General features: G+C 36.7%; 2 protein-coding genes and 1 long non-coding RNA gene across 6 annotated transcripts in view; 1 reads left to right on the forward strand and 2 right to left on the reverse strand.

Moving 5' to 3' along the window:
• LOC110456844 (WD repeat-containing protein 86-like) overlaps nt 1–5487 on the forward strand; it is a 66842-nt gene extending 61355 nt beyond the window's left edge. For both annotated transcript variants that reach the window (XM_021507843.1, XM_021507842.1), the window contains one exon: nt 3421–5487. In XM_021507843.1, the coding sequence (XP_021363518.1) occupies nt 3421–3618 (198 nt within the window). In that variant the 3' untranslated portion in view covers nt 3619–5487. The remainder of the gene's footprint in view (nt 1–3420) is intronic.
• Nucleotides 5488–7510: 2023 nt separating this feature from the next.
• Nucleotides 7511–12559, reverse strand: LOC110456863. The gene is made up of 2 exons (XR_002463636.1): nt 10663–12559; nt 7511–10050 (listed from the first exon to the last, which is right to left on the reverse strand). It is a non-coding gene; the product is annotated as an uncharacterized LOC110456863 (long non-coding RNA).
• Nucleotides 12560–18032: 5473 nt separating this feature from the next.
• LOC110456865 (catenin beta-like) overlaps nt 18033–26793 on the reverse strand; it is a 29625-nt gene continuing 20864 nt past the window's right edge. For 2 of the 3 annotated variants that reach the window (XM_021507892.1, XM_021507891.1), the window contains exons 9-15: nt 26422–26628; nt 25723–25977; nt 25002–25163; nt 24323–24473; nt 23272–23399; nt 22779–22905; nt 19575–19888 (exon numbers count right to left, since the gene is read on the reverse strand). In XM_021507892.1, the coding sequence (XP_021363567.1) occupies nt 19674–19888; nt 22779–22905; nt 23272–23399; nt 24323–24473; nt 25002–25163; nt 25723–25977; nt 26422–26628 (1245 nt within the window). In that variant the 3' untranslated portion in view covers nt 19575–19673. Of the gene's footprint in view, nt 19889–22778; nt 22906–23271; nt 23400–24322; nt 24474–25001; nt 25164–25722; nt 25978–26421; nt 26629–26793 lie in introns of all 3 variants that reach the window. The other variant, XM_021507890.1, reaches the window with a different exon arrangement.

Genomic DNA, 26793 nt, shown 5'->3' on the forward strand with positions numbered 1-26793 from the left:
TGTGGATGGAATTTTTTATCGGACATGTTTTAGTGTGGACGGTATTTTGTAAAGGACATGTTTTAGTGTGGACGGTATTTTGTATAGGACATGTTTTTGGTGTGGACGGTATTTTTTATAGGACATGTTTTTGGTGTGGACGGTATTTTTTATAGGACATATTTTTGGTGTGGACGGTATTTTGTATTGGACATGTTTTTGGTGTGGACGGTATTTTGTATACGACATGTTTTTGGTGTGGACGGTATTTTGTATACGACATGTTTTTGGTGTGGACGGTATTTTGTATAGGACATGTTTTTGGTGTGGATGGTATTTTTTATCGGACATGTTTTAGTGTGGACGGTATTTTGTAAAGGACATGTTTTAGTGTGGACGGTATTTTGTATAGGACATGTTTTTGGTGTGGACAGTATTTTGTATAGGACATGTTTTTGGTGTGGACAGTATTTTGTATAGGACATGTTTTTGGTGTGGACTGTATTTTGTATAGGACATGTTTTAGGTGTGGACTGTATTTTGTATAGGACATGTTTTAGTGTGGACGGTATTTTGTATAGGATATGTTTTTGGTGTGGACGGTATTTTGTATAGGACATGTTTTTGGTGTGGACAGTATTTTGTATAGGACATGTTTTTGGTGTGGACGGTATTTTGTATTGGACATGTTTTTGGTGTGGACGGTATTTTGTATAGGACATGTTTGAATTAGCATGTATTTGTTTACATTCAGACCTGTTGTATTTGTTAAGTTGTGGATCACTTTTTCCCGATATTATCGATCAATTTACAAAAATATACGAATTTGTCACCGCACTTACGTAGTGATAACGAAGAGGATGGAGGTTACTCTGGTATATAATAATAATGAAGGGAGGTAACTCTGTTACATATTGAAAACGAGGACAGGTAGATCCAATTTATTTTTGTATTGTTTTAAGGCTATTTTATATTTTTTTGAATTTCTAATTTTATTACATTGATATTCAATATATACATGGCATAAAACAAACCTATAGATACACATATTCATACATTACCATACAAATACCTATCTATAGATGTATTATTGGGAAGATGATCTTATTATCCACTTATCTGTTTATTGTATTCTGACCATTTTAATACCAAAGCGAAAAGATTTTTATATTAAATTCACTGCAAATGAACAATGAATTGGTACCATTGCAATTTTGTGTTTTTGTTACAGAGAACAGGTTCCTGTAAATCATATTCCAATCGCTTTCATCAAATTCAAATTGTTCATCCAAGGTTTTTTTATCCAACTTGCAATTACATCATTTTTTCTAAGCACGTTATAAAAATCTTTTGATCTTTTCTTTTTAAGCATATATTTGTATTTTTTTCGGAAATTTTATGTGTCAAGTTACACCGACTACAATGCTCCTTTATAGCTGTAAGAAATCCTTGGTATTGTAAGGGGTTTGCTTTTAACACCTTATCTTTCTCCAGAAGTTGTTGAAATCCTCATTTAAATCATTAACAACTCCATTTCTGTACCAATCAAAATTATTATGACAAACGACAATATGCTCTGACACCACAAAGCTTTACGGCCAATTAACAATTTTAGCTATTATATGTTACAAAAGCAGGTAACTAACTCTAATGCATATGACAGTGAAGTTACAAGGAGAGATAACCCTGATATATAGTGAAAACAAAAGGCGCAAATTCAGACATTGTGATAACGAGGAGAGGTAGGACTGATGCAAAGTGATAACGAAGATGAGTAGCTCTGTAATATAGTAGTAAAGAGAGGAGGTAACTCTAGATACATACTGATAACAAGGGGAGGTAACTTGTACACATTCTGATAGCAAGGGGAGGTAACTTGTGTACATACTGATAGCAAGGGGAGGTAGCTTGTATACATACTGATAACAAGGGGAGGTAGCTTGTATACATACTGATAGCAAGGGAAGTAACTTGTATACATACTGATAACAAGGGGAGGTAACTTGTACACATTCTGATAGCAAGGGGAGGTAATTGTACACATTCTGATAGCAAGGGAAGGTTACTTGTATACATACTGATAACAAGGGGAGGTAGCTTGTATACATACTCATAGCAAGGGGAGGTAACTTGTATACATACTGATAACAATGGGAGGTAGCTTGTAAACATACTGATAGCAAGGGGAGGTAACTTGGTTACATACTGATAGCAAGGGGAGGTAACTTGGATACATACTGAAAGCAAGGGGAGGTAACTTATATACACNGCAAGGGGAGGTAACTTGTACACAATCTGATAGCAAGGGGAGGTAACTTGTGTACATACTGATAGCAAGGGGAGGTATCTTGTATACATACTGATAACAAGGAGAGGTAGCTTGTATACATACTGATAGCAAGGGAAGTAACTTGTATACATACTGATAACAAGGGGAGGTAACTTGTACACATTCTGATAGCAAGGGGAGGTAATTGTACACATTCTGATAGCAAGGGAAGGTTACTTGTATACATACTGATAACAAGGGGAGGTAGCTTGTATACATACTCATAGCAAGGGGAGGTAACTTGTATACATACTGATAACAATGGGAGGTAGCTTGTAAACATACTGATAGCAAGGGGAGGTAACTTGGTTACATACTGATAGCAAGGGGAGGTAACTTGGATACATACTGAAAGCAAGGGGAGGTAACTTATATACACTCTGATAGCAAAGGGGAGGTAACTTGTATACATACTGATAGCAAGGGGAGGTACCTTATATACACTCTGATAGCAAGGGGAGGTAACTTGGATACATACAGATAGCAAGGGGAGGTAACTTGTATACATACTGATAACAAGGAGAGGTAGCTTGTATACATGCTGATAGCAAGGGGAGGTTACTATGAAAAAAACGGATAGCAACGGGAAAAAATAATGCTACATACCGATAGCAAAGGGATAGCAAGGGGAGGTATCTTGTATACATACTGATAACAAGGGGGGGGGGGGGTTAACTTGTATACATACTGATAGCAAAGGGGAGGTAACAATGCTACATAGTGATAACTATGGGGTAGTTTTGATATAAAGTGATAACCAAGAGTAGGCAACTAGATTAGCCTACTTAAATTGCAGTGCCTCCGATTTTTCCTTTCTTAGTATCTTTGTGATCTATTTTACATTTGGTTGTATGTCTCTGACTTGTGCCATTGTGTTTCAAATAATTTCTTCTGTCCTTACCTGTCTTGATAAGTATTTAACCCTTTCACCACTGTAAACCATAATGGACATATCCAGATCAATGCATGGTAGAGTTTATTAAAGTTACATAGGGGTGAAAGGTTTAATGTGAATTCCGGTATTACTTCCTGTTACTACCTTTGGAATTCAATTTATGATAGTTGTAATATTCTTCCGGGGAAACGTGTTGATTTGGTTATGTGTGTTACAGGTTGTGGATGGGCGACTGTTCACTGGCTCGTTTGACGGCTGCCTCCGGGTCTGGGACGCTACGGGGATCAAGGAGGAGACCACTTTTGGTAAGGAGGAACACAAGGGGAAGGAGAAGGAGAACGGACAGACAAAAGGAGGCGTCCCAGACAACCAGGTCGATAGCAACCAGAACAACAACAAAATTATGATCGATTAAGAGGAAAATCATACCGTTTGAACTCATGAACATTGACATAAAGTATGCCCTCTGACTGTGCCAACAGTGACATTTGACCCATAGTCCCGACTTAACTGAGGTTACGGTCAGTATGACCTCGTACCTACATTGTATTGTGTGTATCCTCCACCCTAGGAGTGAAATGAAACAATCTAGAACGTTATTGTCACTATTAACTTCAACCTCCTGCCATGGATGGGGTAGTGGACATTTTGTCTTTCGATTTGGAGGGTGATCACTTCTGAAAACACACGTCTGCTGATTGAAGCTGAAACACATCGGTCAAGTCTAGTGATTGTTTGTAGTATAGCTTAATATTAAAGACTGAATTATTTTGATGTTTGACCGACTGTTGTCATTAACAGTCCTGTAATGGATGTTGAGTGGTTTTGTTTTCGTCTTGAGATCATAAGAACTGTCAATCGTCATATGTAATGTTTTTCTAGTGTTAGTTTCCTGATGGAAAGATGTCAGAATCCAAAGTTAAAGGTCATCATTGTTTAATTTTTTTTTTTCATTTTTTTATCATTTTTTTTTTTGAAAAATGTCTAAATATGATATTTTCATGATAATTTAGATTGTCTGACCATGAAAAGATCAAATACCAGTTGGTCCTCCACTAATCTGTCTCGTAGAGAATCATTTTATCATTTCCGTTTCCGGTTCACACTGACCAGACAGGTGTTCAGGTTTCAAAAACATGTTTAAACTTTAACTTCATTTATGTTGTCGTAAACAAATAAAAGTGGGTCTTTGTTGAAACTAGAGAAAAGCTATCAGTTAGTGACATCAAGTGTCTACTTCGTCATCGTGTGAGATCACGTGATCATTATTCATCTAGTTTCTGTGCTAGCCAATCAGGATTGTCTTAGTATTGCTGTCGGTTATTGTAATAGATTATAGATTTTAGCTTTAGAGGTGCGTTTTTATTAAAAGGTACCATCATGAGCGGAAAAGGAGCTGGGGCAAAGAAGACGGCGGTGTGGGGTTGGGTGATGAAGGGGGAGGGGATGAAGGTAGCAGAACGGGATGGGTGAAGAAGGCAGATAGGGATGGGTGAAGAAGGCAGATAGGGATGGGTTAAGAAGGCAGATAGGGATGGGGGAAGAAGGCAGATGGGTGAAGAAGGCAGATAGGGATGGGTGAAGAAGGCAGATAGGGATGGGTGAAGAAGGCATAAAGGGATGGGTGAAGAAGGCAGATAGGGATGGGTGAAGAAGGCAGATAGGTATGGGTGAAGAAGGCGTGATCAGAACACTGGTAGATTTGATTATTAGCATCTCTTTGTAGCATTTTCATTTCAACATTTGCAACATTTTTCTCATGCTTAAAGGGCGATAATCCATGTCATTTGTAGGCACAATCAGGAACCGTTGGCACTTTCCGTAAATGAGAAACTTGTGCGGAAAGTGCCAACGGTTCCCGATTGTTGTAGGCAGTGCTAACTTGGGATTAAGATAGCATGTTGATTACCAATTTGCTGGGTATTTATATTTGGGCACGTGACAACCAATGACATCATTATCCAGAATGCATAACAATTCCTTGACACATTTAGTTTGAAGATGATAATGTTCATGTTTAATGACATCGAACTTGCTAACCAAATGACTTGTAACTCAATCCTCTCGTTGCTTTTGCGAGATTACGCGGAGATTCTCAAAAGGGAAGCAGGATTTCATGGGCGAGTGTTACTAAGCAGCCTGCAAACTTCATATCACACAAGGGCAGACAACCCAAAGTCTGTCCATAATTAGGGGAAATATTTCAAAAAAAAACATGGCAGGAGATACTTAATTACCAGTGCCCGGTTGGGGGATGGGGGGGGGGGGATACATTGCTGTTTCAGGGAAGACAACTCATATTATATTGCTATTTGACCGAAGAAATCACATAGTTTATCAGTATTTTTAGGAGTGCAAATTCTTTGTTCATAGTTCATCATTTTAAAGAGGACAACATGCTGTCAATTTACTCTCGTAGATCGGCTTTTTGAAAGAGTGTAATGACAATTTTTGATAGATGGTTAGACTGTAACTGTGTATTATGTTAGGTCTAGTGTGTAGTTAAGTGTTAGGTGTTTAGATACATAATGTAGTTATATTTTATAGAATGACTAATTACGGCTATGTGTATGTGCATTTCAATGTTTAGCCACGATACTATTGTTATTATTACAATTATTATGAAACTGAAGTTTTCTATTGGTAATTTTAAAATGTTTTCATTATATTTAAGTAAAAAATATAAGTTGTTAAATGACGTTTTCGATTGTGACTGTTTTTTTTAAGTTTTGTGTATCCCGTAATTAAAGATAAAATCAATTATTTCAAAACAAATTTCCACACAATATTTTTTTTTATTCAGGTTAAAGGAATTAAGACACAATTATTTGCAAGCTGTTCATGTTATTAAACTATTTCATTGAGCTGTATATTTATTTTACTGTTGACTCACTTCGGATTTTAACGGCAAATGATATTTTATTAATTTCTGTGTTTTGAGATCTGGAATCCAAAGTGTTATCTTTTATAAAATGTCTCATGTTTAAATAATTTCAATTTTTAGGTGCATTTAACTAAAAATCCTTAAAATTGCAAAAAATCATAATAAATTGGAAATAAGTGAGTTTAAAATAAGAGGTTTCTTACATTAAAAATGTTGGCCTTTAATAACCTTTTATGTATAATACATTACAAACCTTCATAGCATTTGGCACAAATAAACATGCACGTCCCTCCAGCACTCATACACACGTGAACGTCCCTCCAGCACTCATCCAAACGCGAACGTCCCTCCAGCACTCATACACACGTGAACGTCCCTCCCGCACTCATACACACGTGAACGTCCCTCCACCACTCATACACACGGGAACGTCCCCCCAGCACTCATACACACGTGAACGTCCGTCCAGCACTCATCCAAACGCGAACGTCCCTCCAGCACTCATACAAACGCGAACGTCCCTCCAGCACTCATACACACACGAACGCCCCTCCAGCACTCATACACACGTGAACGTCCGTCCAGCACTCATCCAAACGCGAACGTCCCTCCAGCACTCATACAAACGCGAACGTCCCTCCAGCACTCATACACACACGAACGCCCCTCCAGCACTCATACACACGCACACGTCCCTCCAGCACTCATACACACGTGCACGTCCCTCCAGCACTCATACACACGCAAACGTCCCTCCAGCACTCATACACACGTGAACGTCCCTCCAGCACTCATACACACGCGAACGTCCCTTCACCACTCTACACACTCACGTCCCTCCAGCACTCATACACACGCGTGCATGTCCCTCCAGCACTCATACACACGCTCACATGTCCCTCCAACATTCATACGTGTACACTCACGTCCCTCAAGCACTCATACACACGCATACATGTCCCTCCAGCACTCATACATGCACACACGTCCCTCCAGCACTCATACACACGTACATCCATCCAGCACACACACACGCAAACACACACTCACACATACACGTGCCCACACACACGCATCCCTACAGCCCTGATACATGTACATAAACGCGCCTCCCTCCAGCACTCACACACACGCAAACACACACTCACACATACACATGCCTTCCTCCAGCACTCACACACACGCATCCCTACAGCCCTGATACATGTACATACACGCGCCTCCCTCCAGCACTCACACACACACATGCCTCCCTCTAGCACTTATACACACAGACTTGAGTCCCTCCAAAACAATTAACATGGCATGATACACTTGATTAGGACCGACTGCCTCTTCAGTCTCTTGATGGTATTGTAGCTGTTACATGTGATTTTTATTTAACAAGCTTCAGCAAGTTTCATAAAATCCAGATGGAATGGGAATGAGATTGTGTTTCTCTTTATTATGTGTCCAGCAAATATGCACAAAAACGTGGATATATTTGACTGGGAAAGACAACTGGAAAAACAGGGTGGCCCCGGCCAGTTGTTCTTGACATTGTGACCACATTCATCCAGAGTGTGTGTCATGAAAACGTACTGCAGTTGGGGTAAAATAGTATAAATGTAACAGGAGAGGAAAAATGCACGGCCAGACCGGGGTTCGAACCCCAGGACCCTCCTAACCTTTTGCCCTTCAGACTAACAGACTACGTTCTTTGCTCCCACCCCTTACCCGCAATTTTGGATAATATTTTTTTTTACCAAACACACATATTAGTAAAAAGCATGTTGAGATAGAATGGGAAAATCTAAAAGAGATCAGAAGTTTATGTAAAAAAAAGCAATATGCAATTTTTTTCTTCAGAAAATTTCAGCTGTCCCTGTTAAGGCAGGAGATATCATTCGAATGATTCAAATGGCGATTTTATTACGGCATCATGATGCATTTTGAACCCAAACAATCCTTTTATATCAGTTTTAGGACTTAATCGGGTGTGTCGGATACTCGATGTTGTCGCACATGTGACACGTTTATCTTGAATCCGTAAAGGTGGGAGAGACATTGCTAGAAATCTTAGCTGTTACTGTCAAACTGACGTTCAGTGTTAAGGTTCACAACTTATGTAAATCAAATAAATAATATTTCAATACCATGATATACAAGCCAAGTATTTTATTATCAAAGTATAAGCCTGATAGTGTGATATACAACAATAGTGTGATATACAACAGTATCAGGTTGGTATTGACGAAGCCAGCTACTTGTCTGAAATCCAAGATAGTTAGCTTCAACTTCGAGACAATTAGCTTATCCAAGCTATATAATCCGATATCCAAGTCAATTGGTCTGAAAGTCAAGCTTGGTAGTCTGATATCCGAGATAATTAGCCTTGCATCCAGGTCAATGAGTCTTGAATACAAGCTAGTTAGCTTCAACTCTGAGACAATTAGCTTATCCAAGCTATATAATCCGATATCCAAGTCAATTGGTTTGAAATCCAAGCTTGGTAGTCTGATATCCGAGACAATTAGTCTGGAATGCAAGCCATATAATCTGATATCTGAGGCAATTAGTCTGAAATCCATGTTTGGTAGTCTGATATACGAGACAATTAGCCTCCTATCCAATTACAAGACAATAAGTCTGAAATCCGAGACAGTACATCTGAAATCGGATACAATAAGTCTAAAATCAAAGCTTGGAAGTCTAATATCCAACTCAATAAGTTTGATATTTTTTTCAATAAGTCTAAAATCAAAGTTGTTATATATTATATCAAAGACAACAAGTCTGTTATCCGAGACATTAAATCTGAGATCGAGCAATAATGTCTGATATCCGGAAAAAAGTCAGAAATCTGTGCGTGTATGCCTCTGATATCCGAGACAATAGGCCTTAAGTTCAAGCTTTGAGCTCTAAAATCCAAGATTAAGTCTGAAATCGAAGCTTTGAAGTCTGATTTCCAAAACATCTGAGAATATAAGTCTGATTTCGAGACAATTCGATACCCAGGCCTTATAATGTGATGGCCAAGCCTAAGAAGGTGAGAACCAGACTTACCATTCAGATATCAGATTATATGTGTGTATGTTCTAAGCTTATCAGTCTTTTTATTTAGGTAGATAACATATTTGATAGAAATGTGTTAAAAACTCTACTACATGTATATATACCTGTTTAACATTTTCAATATTTTCTAATTCGATCTTCACTTCCAAGATATGCTAATTTTACTGTGTATGTGATGTTGACAAAGGCTGTTTTTAACTGAACATTTACTGAGTATGTTTATGTAACTTTTAATAAAGTGTGGTAAATAACTTACTTTAAGTATGCTAATATGACTTTTACTATTTTAATTTTACTTCAAAAAAGAGTTCTGACTAAATTTTTATTTTTACTGATTATGTTAATTTTACTTTTGATAGGTGCGTTGACCTAGCTTACTTTAAATATGCTAACTTGATTTTTACTGAGTATGTAAATTTGAGTACATTACCTTGTTAAGTTTATTCCTACTAATCTTTGTAACTTAAGTTACTATGATAACATGACTGAGTACGTTTACTCGATTTACTGACTATTTACTTAAGTTACTGAGAACATTACGTTGAGTGACTCAGTACGTTAACCTTAGTTACTGAGTACGTAAACTCGAGTAACTGACTATTTACTGAGTTTCTGAGTATGTTGACTTAAGTTGCTGAGTACGTTAACTCGAGTCACTTGGCATGTTAACTGGAGTTAATAGTACGTTATCTTGAGTCACTAAGTACGTTTACTTGAATCACTGAGTTTCTTAACTTTAGTCACTGAGTTCGTTTATTTTAGTCACTAAGTATGTTATCTTGAGTTACTGGGTACGTTTAATTTAGTCACTGAGTTCATTTAATTGTGTCACTGAGTTTTTAACATGAGTTTCTGAGTATGTTGACTTCAGTTGCTGGGTACGTTAACTCGAGTTACTTAGTATGTTAACTTGAGTAACTGACTCTGTAACCTTGAGTCACTAAGTACGATATCTTGAGTCACAGAGTACGTTTACTTTAGTCACCGAGTTTGTTAACTCTAGTTACTGAGTATGTTATCTTGAGTCACTAAGTATGTTACCTTGAGTCACTGAGTTCGTTTACTTGAGTCATTGAGTTTGAAACATTAGTTACTGAGCATGTTAACTCTGGTTACTGAGTATGTTATCTTGAGTCACTAAGTATGTTACATTGAGTCACTGAGTTCATTACTTGAGTCACTGAGTTTTTAACATTAGTTACTGAGCGCGTTAACTCGAGTTTCTGAGTTTGTTAATGCGAGTTACTAAGTACGTTTACTTGAATCACTGAGTTTCTTAACTTTAGTCACTGAGTACGTTTATTTGAGTCACTAAGTATGTTATCTTGAGTTACTGAGTACTTTTATTTGAGTCACTAAGTATGTTATTTTGAGTTACTGAGTACGTTTACTTTAGTCACTGAGTTCATTTAATTGTGTCACTGAGTTTTTAACATGAGTTTCTGAGTATGTTGACTTAAGTTGCTGGGTACGTTAACTCGAGTTACTTAGCATGTTAACTTGAGTCACTAAGTATGTTACCTTGAGTCACTGAGTTCATTGACTTGAGTAACTGAGTTTTTAACATTAGTTACTGAGCACGTTAACTCGAGTTTCTGAGTTTGTTAATGCGAGTTACTGAGTACTTTATCTTGAGTCACTAAGTACGTTACCTTGAGTCGCTGAGTTTCGCTTACTTGAGACATTGAGTTTTTAACATAAGTTGGTGAGTACGTTATCTTGAGTCACTAAGTACGTTACCTTGAGTCGCTGAGTTTCGCTTACTTGAGACATTGAGTTTTTAACATAAGTTGCTGAGTGCGTTATCTTGAGTCACTAAGTACGTTACCTTGAGTCGCTGAGTTTCGCTTACTTGAGACATTGAGTTTTTAACATAAGTTGGTGAGTACGTTATCTTGAGTCACTAAGTACGTTACCTTGAGTCGCTGAGTTTCGCTTACTTGAGACATTGAGTTTTTAACATAAGTTGCTGAGTGCGTTAACATGAAATACTGATTGTGTTAACTTCTTGACAAACTGTGTAAATTGTCGACTTAACTTTCTGAGTTTGTTCACTTCAGTTTGATGTGCTAACTCAGGCTTTGTGTGATGTTTAAGTTATTTTAATATTCAATATGTTCAAACGATGATAACAAAAAATGTTCAAATTACCGTCTTGAGATATCTTTGAACATTCCCAAGCGTCTTAATTTCTTTGTCTGTTGTTTTTGTTTGTAAATGTAAAAGTAACTAAGTTTAAAATGCTGATGAAGTCTATACACTTTAACGATCAGCTGACATGTGTCATATGTTAAAGCCCATGTATTGTGATAATAACATTATTAACTCTTTTTTTGTGAGATTTTTTTGAAATTTGAAGTTTTTGAGAGAATTCGAAGATCTGGATTTGTTCACATTTTTTAAATTGGTATTTCTTCTAACGTTGTTTAATTCCTATAACGATTTTTTTCTGAAATGTGTGGTAGGCTCCATTGTACTGGTTTTTTTAAGGTAAAGGATGTATGTTACTTAAAAGTGAAATTTATCTCCATTTCAAAAAGAGTTTCATACTAAGGAACCTGCACAGCTTTCTTAATCTTAAATGATATGTCAGAGGAGATAACTCTTCACAAATCACGGGTTTATAATGTGTGTAGAGTCAAAAGATACTTGAACAACTTAAACTGCTGGGTAGTTTCTGTATTTTTGCAATCGAAATTTAAACATTTTTTTTAATTCAAAATATCCACACTCAGATAAATAATACAGTATGTTTTTTTCTGACAGACTTGTTGAACATGATTCAGTAGGAGATGGGGCTACCTGGCTGAAGCGTCATAAGTCTCCAAGCCGAACGAAAGCAGTACGTTTTATAAACTGGTATTTCTTGATAAGTACGTATACCTTTGAAATTATATCAATTCTTCAAGGAACTCCTTGCACTTTTGAGACATTGTCGATCTTGTACGGTGTTCCCAAAGTTGCACTTCAAAACAATGCCAATGTTCCATAGAACACCTCGAGTTCCTGAAATAAAGCATTTCTAAGTCTCTCACGGTGTTCCTTGCGCTACTTTAACATTTTCAGTCTCTCTTAGGACTTTTTGAGTTACTGAAGTAAAACAGCTCCCAACTGATTCCTGGCAAAACATGACAATTTATATGTCAATATATTACAGGGCTCACTGACCTTCTGGAACCGTGAATTTTGACACAAACTGGTTTGGAGGGGGGGGTCTGACTAGGGTAGAGTTAACCACAATTTCCCCTCTAATGACTTTTTTGATGTTCAAAGATATGCTTTTTCCCTGTTTCTGAAACTAAGATATTCCAGACGTGTTTTGACCGGAAACTTAACTGACCAATGGTTCTGGCTGTAGTGTCGGAGTAGTAATCTGACGATTGTATAAATTTATTTTGTTATAATAAACGTTACTTGGTTGTTGATATCTTTGTTTGTTTTTTATTACCCAAGTTATAACTATTGTTTGACTAACACTGACACTACTGACTGTATTTCACCAATATATCACTGACACTACTAACTGTTTGACTGGTCACATGTTAGGTAATCGAACGCACCTATAATTACAAGCACCCCGATGACCAAGGTTTTTTGGTACTGGATTGTTGACGGTTGTCTGTCGGTAGATCTGACACTACTAACNCTGAGTGCGTTAACATGAAATACTGATTGTGTTAACTTCTTGACAAACTGTGTAAATTGTCGACTTAACTTTCTGAGTTTGTTCACTTCAGTTTGATGTGCTAACTCAGGCTTTGTGTGATGTTTAAGTTATTTTAATATTCAATATGTTCAAACGATGATAACAAAAAATGTTCAAATTACCGTCTTGAGATATCTTTGAACATTCCCAAGCGTCTTAATTTCTTTGTCTGTTGTTTTTGTTTGTAAATGTAAAAGTAACTAAGTTTAAAATGCTGATGAAGTCTATACACTTTAACGATCAGCTGACATGTGTCATATGTTAAAGCCCATGTATTGTGATAATAACATTATTAACTCTTTTTTTGTGAGATTTTTTTGAAATTTGAAGTTTTTGAGAGAATTCGAAGATCTGGATTTGTTCACATTTTTTAAATTGGTATTTCTTCTAACGTTGTTTAATTCCTATAACGATTTTTTTCTGAAATGTGTGGTAGGCTCCATTGTACTGGTTTTTTTAAGGTAAAGGATGTATGTTACTTAAAAGTGAAATTTATCTCCATTTCAAAAAGAGTTTCATACTAAGGAACCTGCACAGCTTTCTTAATCTTAAATGATATGTCAGAGGAGATAACTCTTCACAAATCACGGGTTTATAATGTGTGTAGAGTCAAAAGATACTTGAACAACTTAAACTGCTGGGTAGTTTCTGTATTTTTGCAATCGAAATTTAAACATTTTTTTTAATTCAAAATATCCACACTCAGATAAATAATACAGTATGTTTTTTTCTGACAGACTTGTTGAACATGATTCAGTAGGAGATGGGGCTACCTGGCTGAAGCGTCATAAGTCTCCAAGCCGAACGAAAGCAGTACGTTTTATAAACTGGTATTTCTTGATAAGTACGTATACCTTTGAAATTATATCAATTCTTCAAGGAACTCCTTGCACTTTTGAGACATTGTCGATCTTGTACGGTGTTCCCAAAGTTGCACTTCAAAACAATGCCAATGTTCCATAGAACACCTCGAGTTCCTGAAATAAAGCATTTCTAAGTCTCTCACGGTGTTCCTTGCGCTACTTTAACATTTTCAGTCTCTCTTAGGACTTTTTGAGTTACTGAAGTAAAACAGCTCCCAACTGATTCCTGGCAAAACATGACAATTTATATGTCAATATATTACAGGGCTCACTGACCTTCTGGAACCGTGAATTTTGACACAAACTGGTTTGGAGGGGGGGGTCTGACTAGGGTAGAGTTAACCACAATTTCCCCTCTAATGACTTTTTTGATGTTCAAAGATATGCTTTTTCCCTGTTTCTGAAACTAAGATATTCCAGACGTGTTTTGACCGGAAACTTAACTGACCAATGGTTCTGGCTGTAGTGTCGGAGTAGTAATCTGACGATTGTATAAATTTATTTTGTTATAATAAACGTTACTTGGTTGTTGATATCTTTGTTTGTTTTTTATTACCCAAGTTATAACTATTGTTTGACTAACACTGACACTACTGACTGTATTTCACCAATATATCACTGACACTACTAACTGTTTGACTGGTCACATGTTAGGTAATCGAACGCACCTATAATTACAAGCACCCCGATGACCAAGGTTTTTTGGTACTGGATTGTTGACGGTTGTCTGTCGGTAGATCTGACACTACTAACTGTTTATTACCAATCTATCACTGACACTGCTAACTGTTTATTATCAATCTATCACTGACGCTACTAACTGTTTATTACCAATCTATCACTGACACTACTAACTGTATTACCAATCTATCACCGACACTACTGTTTATTACCAATCTATCACTGACATTACTAACTGTATTTCACCAATCTATCACTGACACTACTAACTGTATTTCACCAATCTATAACTGACACTACTGTTTATTACCAATCTATCACTGACACTACTAACTGTTTTTCACCAATCTATCACTGACACTACTAACTGTTTATTACCAATCTATCACTGACACTACTATTTCACCAATCTATAACTGACACTTCTAACTGTTTATTACCAATCTATCACTGACACTACTAACTGTTAATTACCAATCTATGACTGACACTATACAGTTGTTTCATGCCTTATCAGTCAACTTTCAAAACTATTTTCCCGATGAGTTGGGACCCTCCAGATGAACTGTTTCCCGAGGCCGCAGGCCGAGGGAAACAGTTCATTTGGTGGGTCCCAACTCCGAGGGAAAATGGTTTTGACTGTTGACCCCGATGACCAAGCGATTTTGGTACTGGATTGTTGACGGTTGCCTGTCGGCAGATCTAAACATCACATTCGATATAGATATTTTGGTTTTTCATTGGTCAAGTAACAAAACAGTTGTTTCATGCCTTATCAGTCAACAGTCAACAACTGTATACTGTTTTTCACCAATCTATCACTGACACTACTAACTGTTTATTACCAATCTATCACTGACACTGCTAACTGTTTATTATCAATCTATCACTGACGCTTCTAACTGTTTATTACCAATCTATCACTGACACTACTAACTGTATTTCACCAATCTATAACTGACACTACTAACTGCTTTTCACCAATCTATAACTGAAACTACTGTTTATTACCAATCTATCACTTACACTACTAACCGTTTATTACCAATCTATCACTGCCACTACTAACTGTTTATTACCAATCTATCCCTGACACTACTAACTGTATTTCATCAATCTAGCACTGACACTACAAACTGTTTTCACCAATCTATCACTGACATTACTAACTGTTTTTCACCAATCTATGACTGACACTACTAACTGTATTTAACCAATCTATCACTGACACTACTAACTGTTTATTACCAATCTATCACTGACACTACTAGCTGTTTATTACCAATCTATAACTGACACTACTAACTGTTTTTCACCAATCTATAACTGACACTACTAACTGTATTTCATCAATCTATCACTGACACTACAAACTGTTTTCACCAATCTATCACTGACATTACTAACTGTTTTTCACCAATCTATAACTGACACTACTAACTGTATTTCACCAATCTATAACTGACACTACTAACTGTATTTCACCAATCTATCACTGACACTACAAACTGTTTTCTCCAATCTATCACTGACATTACTAACTGTTTTTCACCAATCTATAACTGACACTACTAACTGTTTATTACCAATCTATCACTGACACTACTAACTGTTTATTACCAATCTATCACCGACCCTACTATAGCTGGTTTTCACAGATCTATCACCGACATTAACTGATTTTTATAAATCTGTCACTGACATCACTAACTGGTTTTCACCGATCTATTAACAGCAGGATAAACCTTCATGATAAACTATTTAGCTCACCTGTCAAAAAGGGCGAAGTGAGATTATGCCACGGTGCGGCGTCCGTCCTCCGTCAGCTGTGTCCCAACTGGATACTTCTTCTGAACAACCAAGAGTTTTTTGGTGGTGATATTTGGCCACTAGCATGCTGGGGCAATTGAGATGAATGAAATAACCAACTTTTAAAGGTCACACAAGTTAAATGTGTTTAAAAACTTTTTAACAACCGCTCCTGCATGTTTGGATGAAGCGCTACAAAATTTGTTTTAATGAAAGACCTTGAAACACATACAAGGTCACAGTGCCATTTTTTCATTTCTTGTAATAACTTGTTCTTGATATCAACGAGTGACTCGAGTACTTTATTACTGGTGAACAGCAACATTAAATGTTGCCATCTCAATGACATGGACAAACTTTGAAGGTCTGATTAGTAAAACGATAATTTTAAAAGTCTTCAAAAAAGAATTCATAAGGTGCAATTAAAAAAATATCGACCTCGTTCGCATTTGAAGGTACAAGATGTAAAATCTACGACAGCCAAGCAATACAGGCCAATTGGGCTTTTCAGTGGCCGAGAAAATATATGGTAATACATATAATGTTGGTCTATATACCATTGTTCATGTGTATTATTAAACCGGAAAAAAATACTGATGTTGATGCCGAAAGAGTCGAGTCCCGAAACGTGCAGTCGACGTATTGATTGGGGTTATTTGGCTTTTCAAGTGCATATTCCAAGTCTAAAGCTTAAGGATCTGTCCCACTGCAGGCAAAACTAGAGAGTTACAAAGTACAGTTACGAGTAGCCTCCCCTTAATCTTGTTTTTTTATGCAACTTTAATGCCGTTGACAAGGCAATTTAGTTAGTGGTTCCAGTACAATATCAGAGGTCAAGGGTTCAAATTCTGGTCTGGTACAAATACTTTTTATACTCACCTGTTAAATCCATCTGTACCATAAAAGTGCCGCAAAGTCAGATGTTCCTTCCGGAAATGAGCTTCAGTCGTGCGAAGTTTCCATTGCACAGTTACCGTTTTGGCAGTATTATTGGGATCCGGTATGCATTGAAATCGTACAAGGTTATTATTGATCTAAATACAGGTATTCCGTATTTTCGATTTTGAAATGTCTCTTGGAACAGCCTTATGTAAAGAGAAACGTTATAAGATATTTTCTCTTTTTGAAACATCCTTAGGGTATAATCTCCTCTTGTCGACCTTTAGCTCTTGCTTGGTTAAAATTTGACATCAGAATGTTGCAATGCACACAACATGCAAATATTCGATCTTCATAAAATATTAGGGTATCATTGTTATAGAAATCAACTTTTTTTCTCCAAAATGACCATGTCAACTTGAAAATTAGTAAACGTTTTACGGACTTGTATAGTTATCCATCCAGGATATCTACTGGGCGAAATGGCATCATCCAAGGCTTCAGGGCCCACTTGTATAAAACATCTCAAAGTTACGGAAAATCTCAAGCAATGTATTGTCTATGGGAAATCTTAGATTTGAGGAAATCTCAAGAGTTGAGATGTTTTATACAAGTGGGCCCTGGACCTTTAGGTTTAAAAGTTTTTTCATATAAGACCTTTGAACCCTGCCAGCTCTCGAAATTGACCTTTGACTAACACGCTTCAACACAGTATGTACATAGGATATGTGTTGTTTATGCCTTAAGTTTTTACCTATGTGATCTTTAAAGTGTTAACGCAATTTATTTTTTAGTTAATTTTACAGCACTTCATCCCAGTAAGCTACTGGTTAAATATCATGACGTCAGGTATATCAATTTTAAAAAGTTGTTGAAAGAAAAATAGGACAATGGAATGATGCTGCTCATTACCATTAGACCACAGGCACTTTGTGTCAGATAAACAACAACTGTTTATTACAAAAATGCCATCTTTATTTCATTAAATAGAACATGCGTATAAACTATTTCTACATGTGACTTGATCTACAAGTTTCTATTTCAATAAGGATCGACGGCATTGGTATATTGCAGAAACAATCTTCATCTCATCTGTCTAAATTTGTCTACGAATCAGAATGAAGAGCTGAGAAAGAGAGAAATTGTAAAAAAATCAAAGTCTATGTCTAATATAGTCTAACTAAAATGTAAAGACAGAAAACATATCGAAAATAATTACAGAAATATATGTACAATACTATGACAGATGGGTGTAATATGATACCAAAATGACATGATTTAACTAGCTGGATGGATATACTCGCCTAAATATGGTAATCTGATATGTAGGGCTCAGACGATTTTGTTCAGTAGGCACATGCGATTAAAAACGAAATTTTAAAATCACATCACAACATTTAAGTTAAAATCTTTGATGATAAAATGACTGGCATCAACACAGCTTCATAAAGTTTAATAACTTATTGGACCTTTGCCTGTCTTACCAAATATTATAAATGTTTCGAATAATTTTTGATAAATAGTCATCAATTTAAATGTTTTTAAATACCAAGTATGAATTTAAATGAATGAAATTTAAATTTCAAAAAAATATTGTGATGTGTTCTTTTTGTTGTATGATGGATGGATGCGAATTGGAATGACTGAATATTTACAAATAACCTCTGGTCCAGCTTGTGTCCTTCAATATGTCTCTCAGTGTTCAATGTTTATTTTTACCCTCACAATTTCAATGTGAATTATTAACCCAAACCAATGTTACTGATTTAAACGACTGAAAATGTTGTCTAGATCCTATTTAAACTGCATGGTCTAAAACACACTCAATGAGTTCATCTAGATGCATTAAATTTACTTTCACTTTGAAAATTTGGAAAAAGTAATAATTTGATTTCCAAAAAGAGAAAAAGCTTTCGAAGAGACCTGATGAAATATACAGAGACATTTATGAAACATGATGAGTAAAAAAAAATGTGGCGTTTTTTTTATTTGGTTATTACCCAAGATGAATAATTTACGATTTATGTAAACAATATCCAAGTAATGACATATTAAATGTATAGAAACACGACTATGACATGTAGATTATAAATCGTCTCGACTATGTTGTTAAGGACAACCTTTACTTGTAAAATCTGAATACAAATTTTCCTCATAGGTCCATTTCGCTGTGTAATAAAAACCAGTCTTCTTTTAAATACCAAGAGTACCTTTGTACCATTCTCAATAAAAACAAACTGTATGTAAATTAAAATCCTTTCTTAAATACAAATTGTCTAAGAATATAGCCTTAAGACTGCACAGTTCCTAAAATGTCCTTGGGCTGTGTTCAGATCCAACCAACTGTCTGTTTATATGCTCCAAAAATCTTAAACAATCATGCAGCAGATTTTTTTACAAACACATAACCACAAGATGAATTTTGTAAAACAAAAGACTGGTGGAGAAATGGGATCATCCAATTCCGCTCGTGGTCTCTGGGTTTTAGTATATTTGTCCAAGCTTTTGGCTGCACACATGTGTTATATAAACTTTGACCCAGACGACCTGTCAAACTGTTCATGTTTTTCCTGGTTTGAATGACTTGTCATGCCTCACAGATCTGTGTCGTACCAGTTGTCCATGTTTCCCTGACTACCACCTTGCTGTGGGGGCAGAGAAGGCTCAAGGGTTTCGAAATTCAGTTCTCCAGATTGTGTTGGAGCCCCAAGATCAGGTATGTTGTCCATGGGACCACCATATTGGCTACCGTGGTGACTGCCGATCTCAAGTCCCTGCATGGAGTCTGTGGGCACCTGTGGCTCGTAACCTAGCAACAGAAAGAAATCAAATTATACACCCTTGCATTATTCTTACATAAACAAAAATATTTACCCCTATTCAAAGACATTTTTTTGCTTTCAAAAAGAAACAGAACGCATAAATTTGGGTTTTCTTAATCTATTCAAATGTGAATAAATATTTTTTTCCTTATATATAAACTTTGAGGTTAAGGGTTCCATTGCACCAGTTATAATCACAAAGAGTTTCACTTCAGAGCTGTTTATTTCCAACTAGAGAGTATTTTAAATTTTAATGGTGAAGTTAATATATTAATCATTCCAACCCAAGAACAATAATATATTCTTCAAAAATTATTCCATTCAACAAAATGTACAATTTCTTCTCATGGCCATGCTGACTTTTTAATTCAGGATTGAAGCTATCCATAGACCGAGCTAGACATTGACAATCTGTTAACCTATTGGCTAACCAGCTGTGTTGCTGTGGCTACTCAGACATCCAAGGAAGGTAATTGGAACATCATAGAGCGGTGCTGCCCATCTGTGGAAACCGCGAATGATGGGGAAAATGGTTTTCATCATTGCCACAATCAGCCTGTTTTTTTTTATAATGATTAAGATTTCCCCCCTAGGCATCAAGATCCACTAAATGTTTGAGCCTAACCTACTTTGTAAGTTACACTAACCCTATCACCACTATGTAACTTCAGTGGACTCTACCATGCATTTATAAGAGCGTAGCTCTCGGGCGCCAAAGGTGCCCGAGCGAAGCTCTTTAATGGTAACACATGCGTGCGTAAACAAAGTTGTTTCCCCTTTCTAGACCTTGCCTTTATTTTTTTTCGTCCGGAAGTAGACGTCCAGTGGGGAAACCGGAAGTGTATCCTTGAAGCAAAGACAATTGTGTTTCAACCCATACATGAACATCTTCATATAGTGAAAACAATACCCATGTTTTATTACTTGTTTATTTAGATAACAAGAGGCCCAAGGGCCTTAGAGGTCACCTGAGTTATATCATAGGTACTGGAAGCTTTATTTTATTGTTTAGATGTGATGTGGAAATCAGCATGTAAACTAACTGAAATACAATACCGATATATAAAACTAGTTAGAGACAGAAACTGTTTAATTGTATTTGGCATTATTATCTGTCAAACCTCAGTGACCGTTACAAAGTTTTAAATTCAATCCTGTGTTTTAGGATGGAACATGAATTCTAAATATCGATATAACGACAATCTCAGTTACATCAAAGTATTAAAAATGTTTTCTTTTTTTAATTTCATTTTTTTAACTAACATCTCTATACATTTACTTTTATAGACTTATCGTCAAATATATAATATGTTTTTGAGCTTATATTTACAACTTTAAGATCTTAGCAGTTGAGTTGGCTAGTCATTCACACGAAAAAATGGTGAGGAAAACTCTAATGTAAAATTACTCAACAGGAGAAAATCACTTTTGAGAGAGGGTAGAAACAAAATCATGACCTCGCTTCTAGTTATGCGAACTTTCTGTAACCGGAATTGCTATTTTTTTACAGTCAAACGTGTAACACACTGACAGCTTCAAATGATGTACATAAAAGCAAAGCCAAGCACTCAAGTTAGGCCAATGTAACAGATAAAAAGTCGTAAAATTGGCGATAAAATCCGACGTTGCAGGCTTTATAACGTCATAATTAAGCCGATTCCAATGGGGCCGAACTTACCCAAATGCCTGTCCGAACTTATCCCATTGCGGGGCTCGTTCGGTCATCCGATCATTAAACAGGGAAAATTAAATTGTGTTCAAAAACGGATGTGCTGCCTTACTTCCCAGAACGGACTTTAATAAAATTTGGCCAAATTTGCCCCGATCTCCCCTATTTTTATGTCCGTCTTAATCTCATTAGAGTTTGTTTTATTGCTATCCCTCGACTAGCCGACTTTAAATAAATTTTATCTTGCCTCATTCTGAAAGCAGTATTAAAATGATCTCATTCTAAATCAGTAAATATCAGAGATCAACAAAAGCTTCGCTCTTTTAAGGCTTTGCCTTTTCATATTATGGATGTGTCCATTATGGTCTGCGGTGGTAAACAGGCCAAGCATTGGATGAGGACACTAAATCCAAAGTGGAAGGATTAAACATGACAAAGTTTTAACATTTGAACATAACCAATGAAATTCTTATTGTATATCAAAGAGATACTCCAGAAAAAATATATCCCCGAGTAGGGGAGGGCAGGGAGGTACTCCTTATACCAGTACCATCTATTTTACATTCCTAGTGTCCACTATACAAATATTCAGCTATTTCAAATCCCATCATTCAAATATTATCAATTGTAAACTCGCCCTCTTCAGCCCCATATTCCGTCTTTGTGTATTGAGTTATCTTCTCTTGGGAATTGATTGATTGTTACGTCACTTGTTTGTGAGAGAAACGTCATAATTTTTTGAGAAACGACGTAATTTTCTCGCACAAACCAATGACGTAACAATCAATACCTGCTCACAAGAGAAGATAACTCTGCAATACGCAAAGACAGCATATTCCTAACTTGAACTACACATCTATATATCACAAGGCATCACCTATCAAGTTTCTGAAAGATTTGTCTTTTGGATTGTGAGTTAAAGACCGTATCTCAATGGTCCATTTTTTGAAACAGTGACTTCAGATATTTTTTTAAACACCCAACTGCACGCCTTCATAAAACAGTGCATCACCATGTCAAATTTCAACAAGATTAAGTCATTTGGATTCCGAGACAAGCTCCAGAAACGAAAGTTTGACGGACAGGTAGACAGACACCATGATTACTATAGGGCACCTGCCTCTCTGATGCAGGGCCCTAAAAACCCTAGTCTAGAGCCAGGCCCTACTGGGCAGGATTTTACTCTTAAGAGAGGAATGATTACTCACCCCTACTCATGTCGTGCTGGCTACCACTGTGCATACTGCCCTGGCTGCCATGGTGCTGAGGCTGATACATCTGGTCTCTGTAGGAGTCGTCATGTCCCATCATACCAACGTCGTCAAAACCTGGAGGCTGTAAACACAGAAAGCAAACATGAATCATGCAGAAAAAGACTTTGTCGAGTTTTAAATAGTTACTCTAACTGCCTGATTAAATGACTTTTGTCAAATATTTATTAGCAAGTCCAGTATCAATAAGTTATCGAGTCAAATTGTTAAAATTGAATTGTTAAAATTGTCGGGTAAGGATTATTTATTTCAACTTCCCGATTGTCTTAATTAAGTATTGGCTAACTTGTACTGAATGCTTTCTTTTTAACCATTTTGCAGTCCAAGCACAGGAACTTGTACTCGACAATGCAACCTGAATTTTACAATACTAATTCTATGTAAATATTAAGATATATCTAATTCTATGGTAAGTAACAACTGGTTTTACCTCAGTCCAGGATGCAATATTCTGGTCCCCTCTAAATAGAGAGCTGGTCAATTCAACAGAAAGTCTCTTTTTGTAATCCTGGGGTTTATCTTCGGACATGCGGAACAGGACTGCAGCAGCATATGTGGCTGTTAACAAAGATAGAAATGAAAATTAGGGTTCTGAGACTTGCCTCCTTAGCAAAGTATTTAACTTCAACCAATCTTAAGAAATACATTTCTTCTGCAATACAGAATAATTATGTCCTTTGTCTTCAGGAGATGATATTGGACTGATGGGCAAAAATCCTGAAAACTATATTTCTTAATCCTTTAAAACTATTTTTTTTTAGCATTAAATTTAAAATGCACTTGGATTATGAAAAAGGCTGATTTTTTTTTATCAAAGTTCAATGCATAACAAGTTATAATTGTACTTTATGATCTTAATTACTTCCATTCTATTTATTATAAGCTTATTTTCTTTGCTTGCTCCAATACAACTTTCCACTTACTATGATAATTAATACCTGTGTTACCTCCCTTCTACTCATAACAAGCTGAATTACTTCCCCTTACTCCTAAACGGCCTCGGAACACAATTACACTTCCGGGTCATTGTACACGAATGTAGTGCATAAGGACATTTCAGGTGGGTTACTAAACATTTTTTCTTGTCTGATCTATGACAGATATGTACAGTTTTTTTACACAGAATTGTTCAACAATATCTATTCTAGTGATTTTATTTGACACAGTTTCCAAGTTTGTATTGGCAGCAAGACACACTGAGTGATGAGGCTTGAGCAGTGGTATTTTGTGATTTTCGGTATTTCCCCCTGTACATGCAGGGTAGTGACATTCAAATAAAATTATCTTTCTTAAATGCCGGTCATAGGTACTTTCCAGCTCACTGTATGTTTGGTTTGAATAGACCTACAATATGAAACACGAACCAGACCGAGCGCGAAGTTTTAAAATAATTTAATTTAATTTTTCCTTTGGTAGTAACATAAAGTAGAATTCATTGTGGTCCGAGCCCAAACAACTTTTGCTTCCCCTGAACAACTTACCGACACCCTCGTTCCTGGAGTGGAGCAGTTCTGTGAGAGGTGCTGTGGCCCCCTCCTGTTCTATGAGCTCTGCGCCTTCCTTGTCAGCGGCTAATTCACACAGGACTCCTGCTGCCACACGCTGAATGTTCTCAATGGGCGAGTACAACAACTGTGGAGGTAAAAGTTTATACTATTAACCAATAGCCAACGTGGTAATTTGTTTTTGAATTTTTCCTCCCTTTTCTCCCTCTTTCTTGTAATTTGGGCAATTCTATATATGAAGATATAGAGGAAGACACATCTGACTGATAATATATTGTTGTTGGGGTCTTAAATAATTGTGAGTTGTGTAGTCATAGAAAGAACGCCATCCTCCCTATATATCTATTTCTGAAGTAACCCGAATCTTTTTTTTTTTTAAGAATTGAGCAATTGTGATAGTGTTAAGATTTCATCATAAAATTATTGTCATTCCTTATTCTGTTATTTTCTTCTATAAAATTATCTATGGAGTCAAAGTCCTTAGTTATAACAGATTTTATAGCACCAAACAATGGGAGGAAAACTTACAACAGTGGAGTCCAAGTAAAACACATTCTATGTCACAATCAAACATTGGGCCAGTTTGGATTGAAATCGTTCAGACTAATATTGTTCATGCAATAGTAAAACTGTTGTGAAAACAACACAATCCTACCTGTACAAACAGTGGGATACAGTTTAGTCCTCGGATGACAGCACGGTTGTGAGCCTCGCGGGCAAGGATGTGTAAAGCTCCAACAGTTCCCTCCACAATCTCCTCCATTCTTACTCCGTCAACGTATCCAGAACCCTGACCATTTGAACTGATAGAAGCTCTCTGCAGAAAAACACATGCATTCAATCAATGTAAATAATTGAAAGTCAAATGTTTGCATCAATGACCGTCTTTTTACAAACTTGTAAACTTTATTATTGTATGACACAAAAGTATTTCCATCCTTAATCCATTGTGATATTTTACCAAAGCCATTTAACAATTCTTACAGTCGAACATTATTCATTATAAAAAGACTAAGTTCAATCCAACCTTAAAACATTCCCTAAATCAAGGAAGCATTATAGTACAAGTGGACAGTACATTTCCTTCAATATTGGGAGGAAAATTCAGGGATAATAAAACCCCTTTGAACATGAAGCAAAATCCCTGAAAAATATGGATAAATTGTGCACGATTCAGATTCAAGAGTATGGTCCAGCAGATGAAACAGTGCCTGGTTTGAAACAGCAGATTTCGGAACTACAGTTACTTTTTTTGGTAAATTAAGATAAGCTTATTTCCAAGGACACTTAGGACAGTAATATGCAGTTATGAGAATCAGTCTCTTGTTAACCCTACGAGTTTCAGACCAATCTGTACAACATGAGACAATTCTTACCCTCTGTGTGTCTTGGTGGGCTCTGATCAGCAGATGGACAATACGAGGCAGTGCCCCGTGTTCCCTGAGAGGGGCATGGTTGGCCGGACACAGGGCAAGGTTCCTGATAAGGCCGACTACTGCCTTTATCAGAGGCCAGCGGCTTGGTGGGTGGAGAAGTTTGACCAGGACGGGTAAACCATAGTGGAAACGCACAGCATTCTGGGCCATCTCAGACTCTTGATGGCGACTTGTCAAATGGCGCAGGGCACACACCTGTAAATTTAAAACATGAATGTGAAATTGCATAGGAGGATCCTAAACAGTTAATTGCCGATATTGCTCGACTGATTTAGAGGTACACGTTTGATGGGTATAATCCAGGTACAGTAACGGATCTCAATTCACTTTTTTAAATCTGATATGAAGAAATCTGTGATAAATGGCCTTTTATAGAAGTTGGAAGATTCGTTTCTTATTGAAGGCCTACCAAAATCATCACAATATGGGAAAAGTTGAGTTTAAGAATGTGTGAAACATCAGACTCGGGGGGGGGGAGGGGGGGGGAAGTCAAATTTTTTCTCAGAAATGCTGAACAATAAATGTTTTACCATTACAATCAATTATTATAAACCTCGATTCCTATTCAACACCATTTCAAAATAACCCTTATTTCTTAATAAATGCACCTAAACTTTTTGTACTAGTATTTTAACTTACTGCTGGTTCTGTGATGTCCTCGCGGTCCCCAGCCTGTAAGATGGTTCGTACGAGGGCCTCGATTCCTCCTAACTGGCACACGATCACCTTGTTCATCTGGTTGTTACAGGTCAAATTCGAGAGAATGCCTGCTGCACATGTGACAACGTTGAGATCACTGGACGACAGGAGATGTACCAACATCTTGAGAAGTCCTTCCAGGTTATCCTACAGGAGCGAGAGAAGCGTAACAATCAATTATAACCATCTATAGCTGACAACTACTTGTATTATTGATAATGAAATTTTTTTAAGGTCATCTAGAACAAGTTAAAAATATGAATGAAAATTACCATAACTGATTTTCAGTACTTGGTACACAACCCATTGTTT

The sequence above is a fragment of the Mizuhopecten yessoensis genome, unplaced genomic scaffold (assembly GCF_002113885.1).
Source record: "Mizuhopecten yessoensis strain PY_sf001 unplaced genomic scaffold, ASM211388v2 scaffold8931, whole genome shotgun sequence".
Lineage (NCBI taxonomy): Eukaryota > Metazoa > Mollusca > Bivalvia > Pectinida > Pectinidae > Mizuhopecten > Mizuhopecten yessoensis.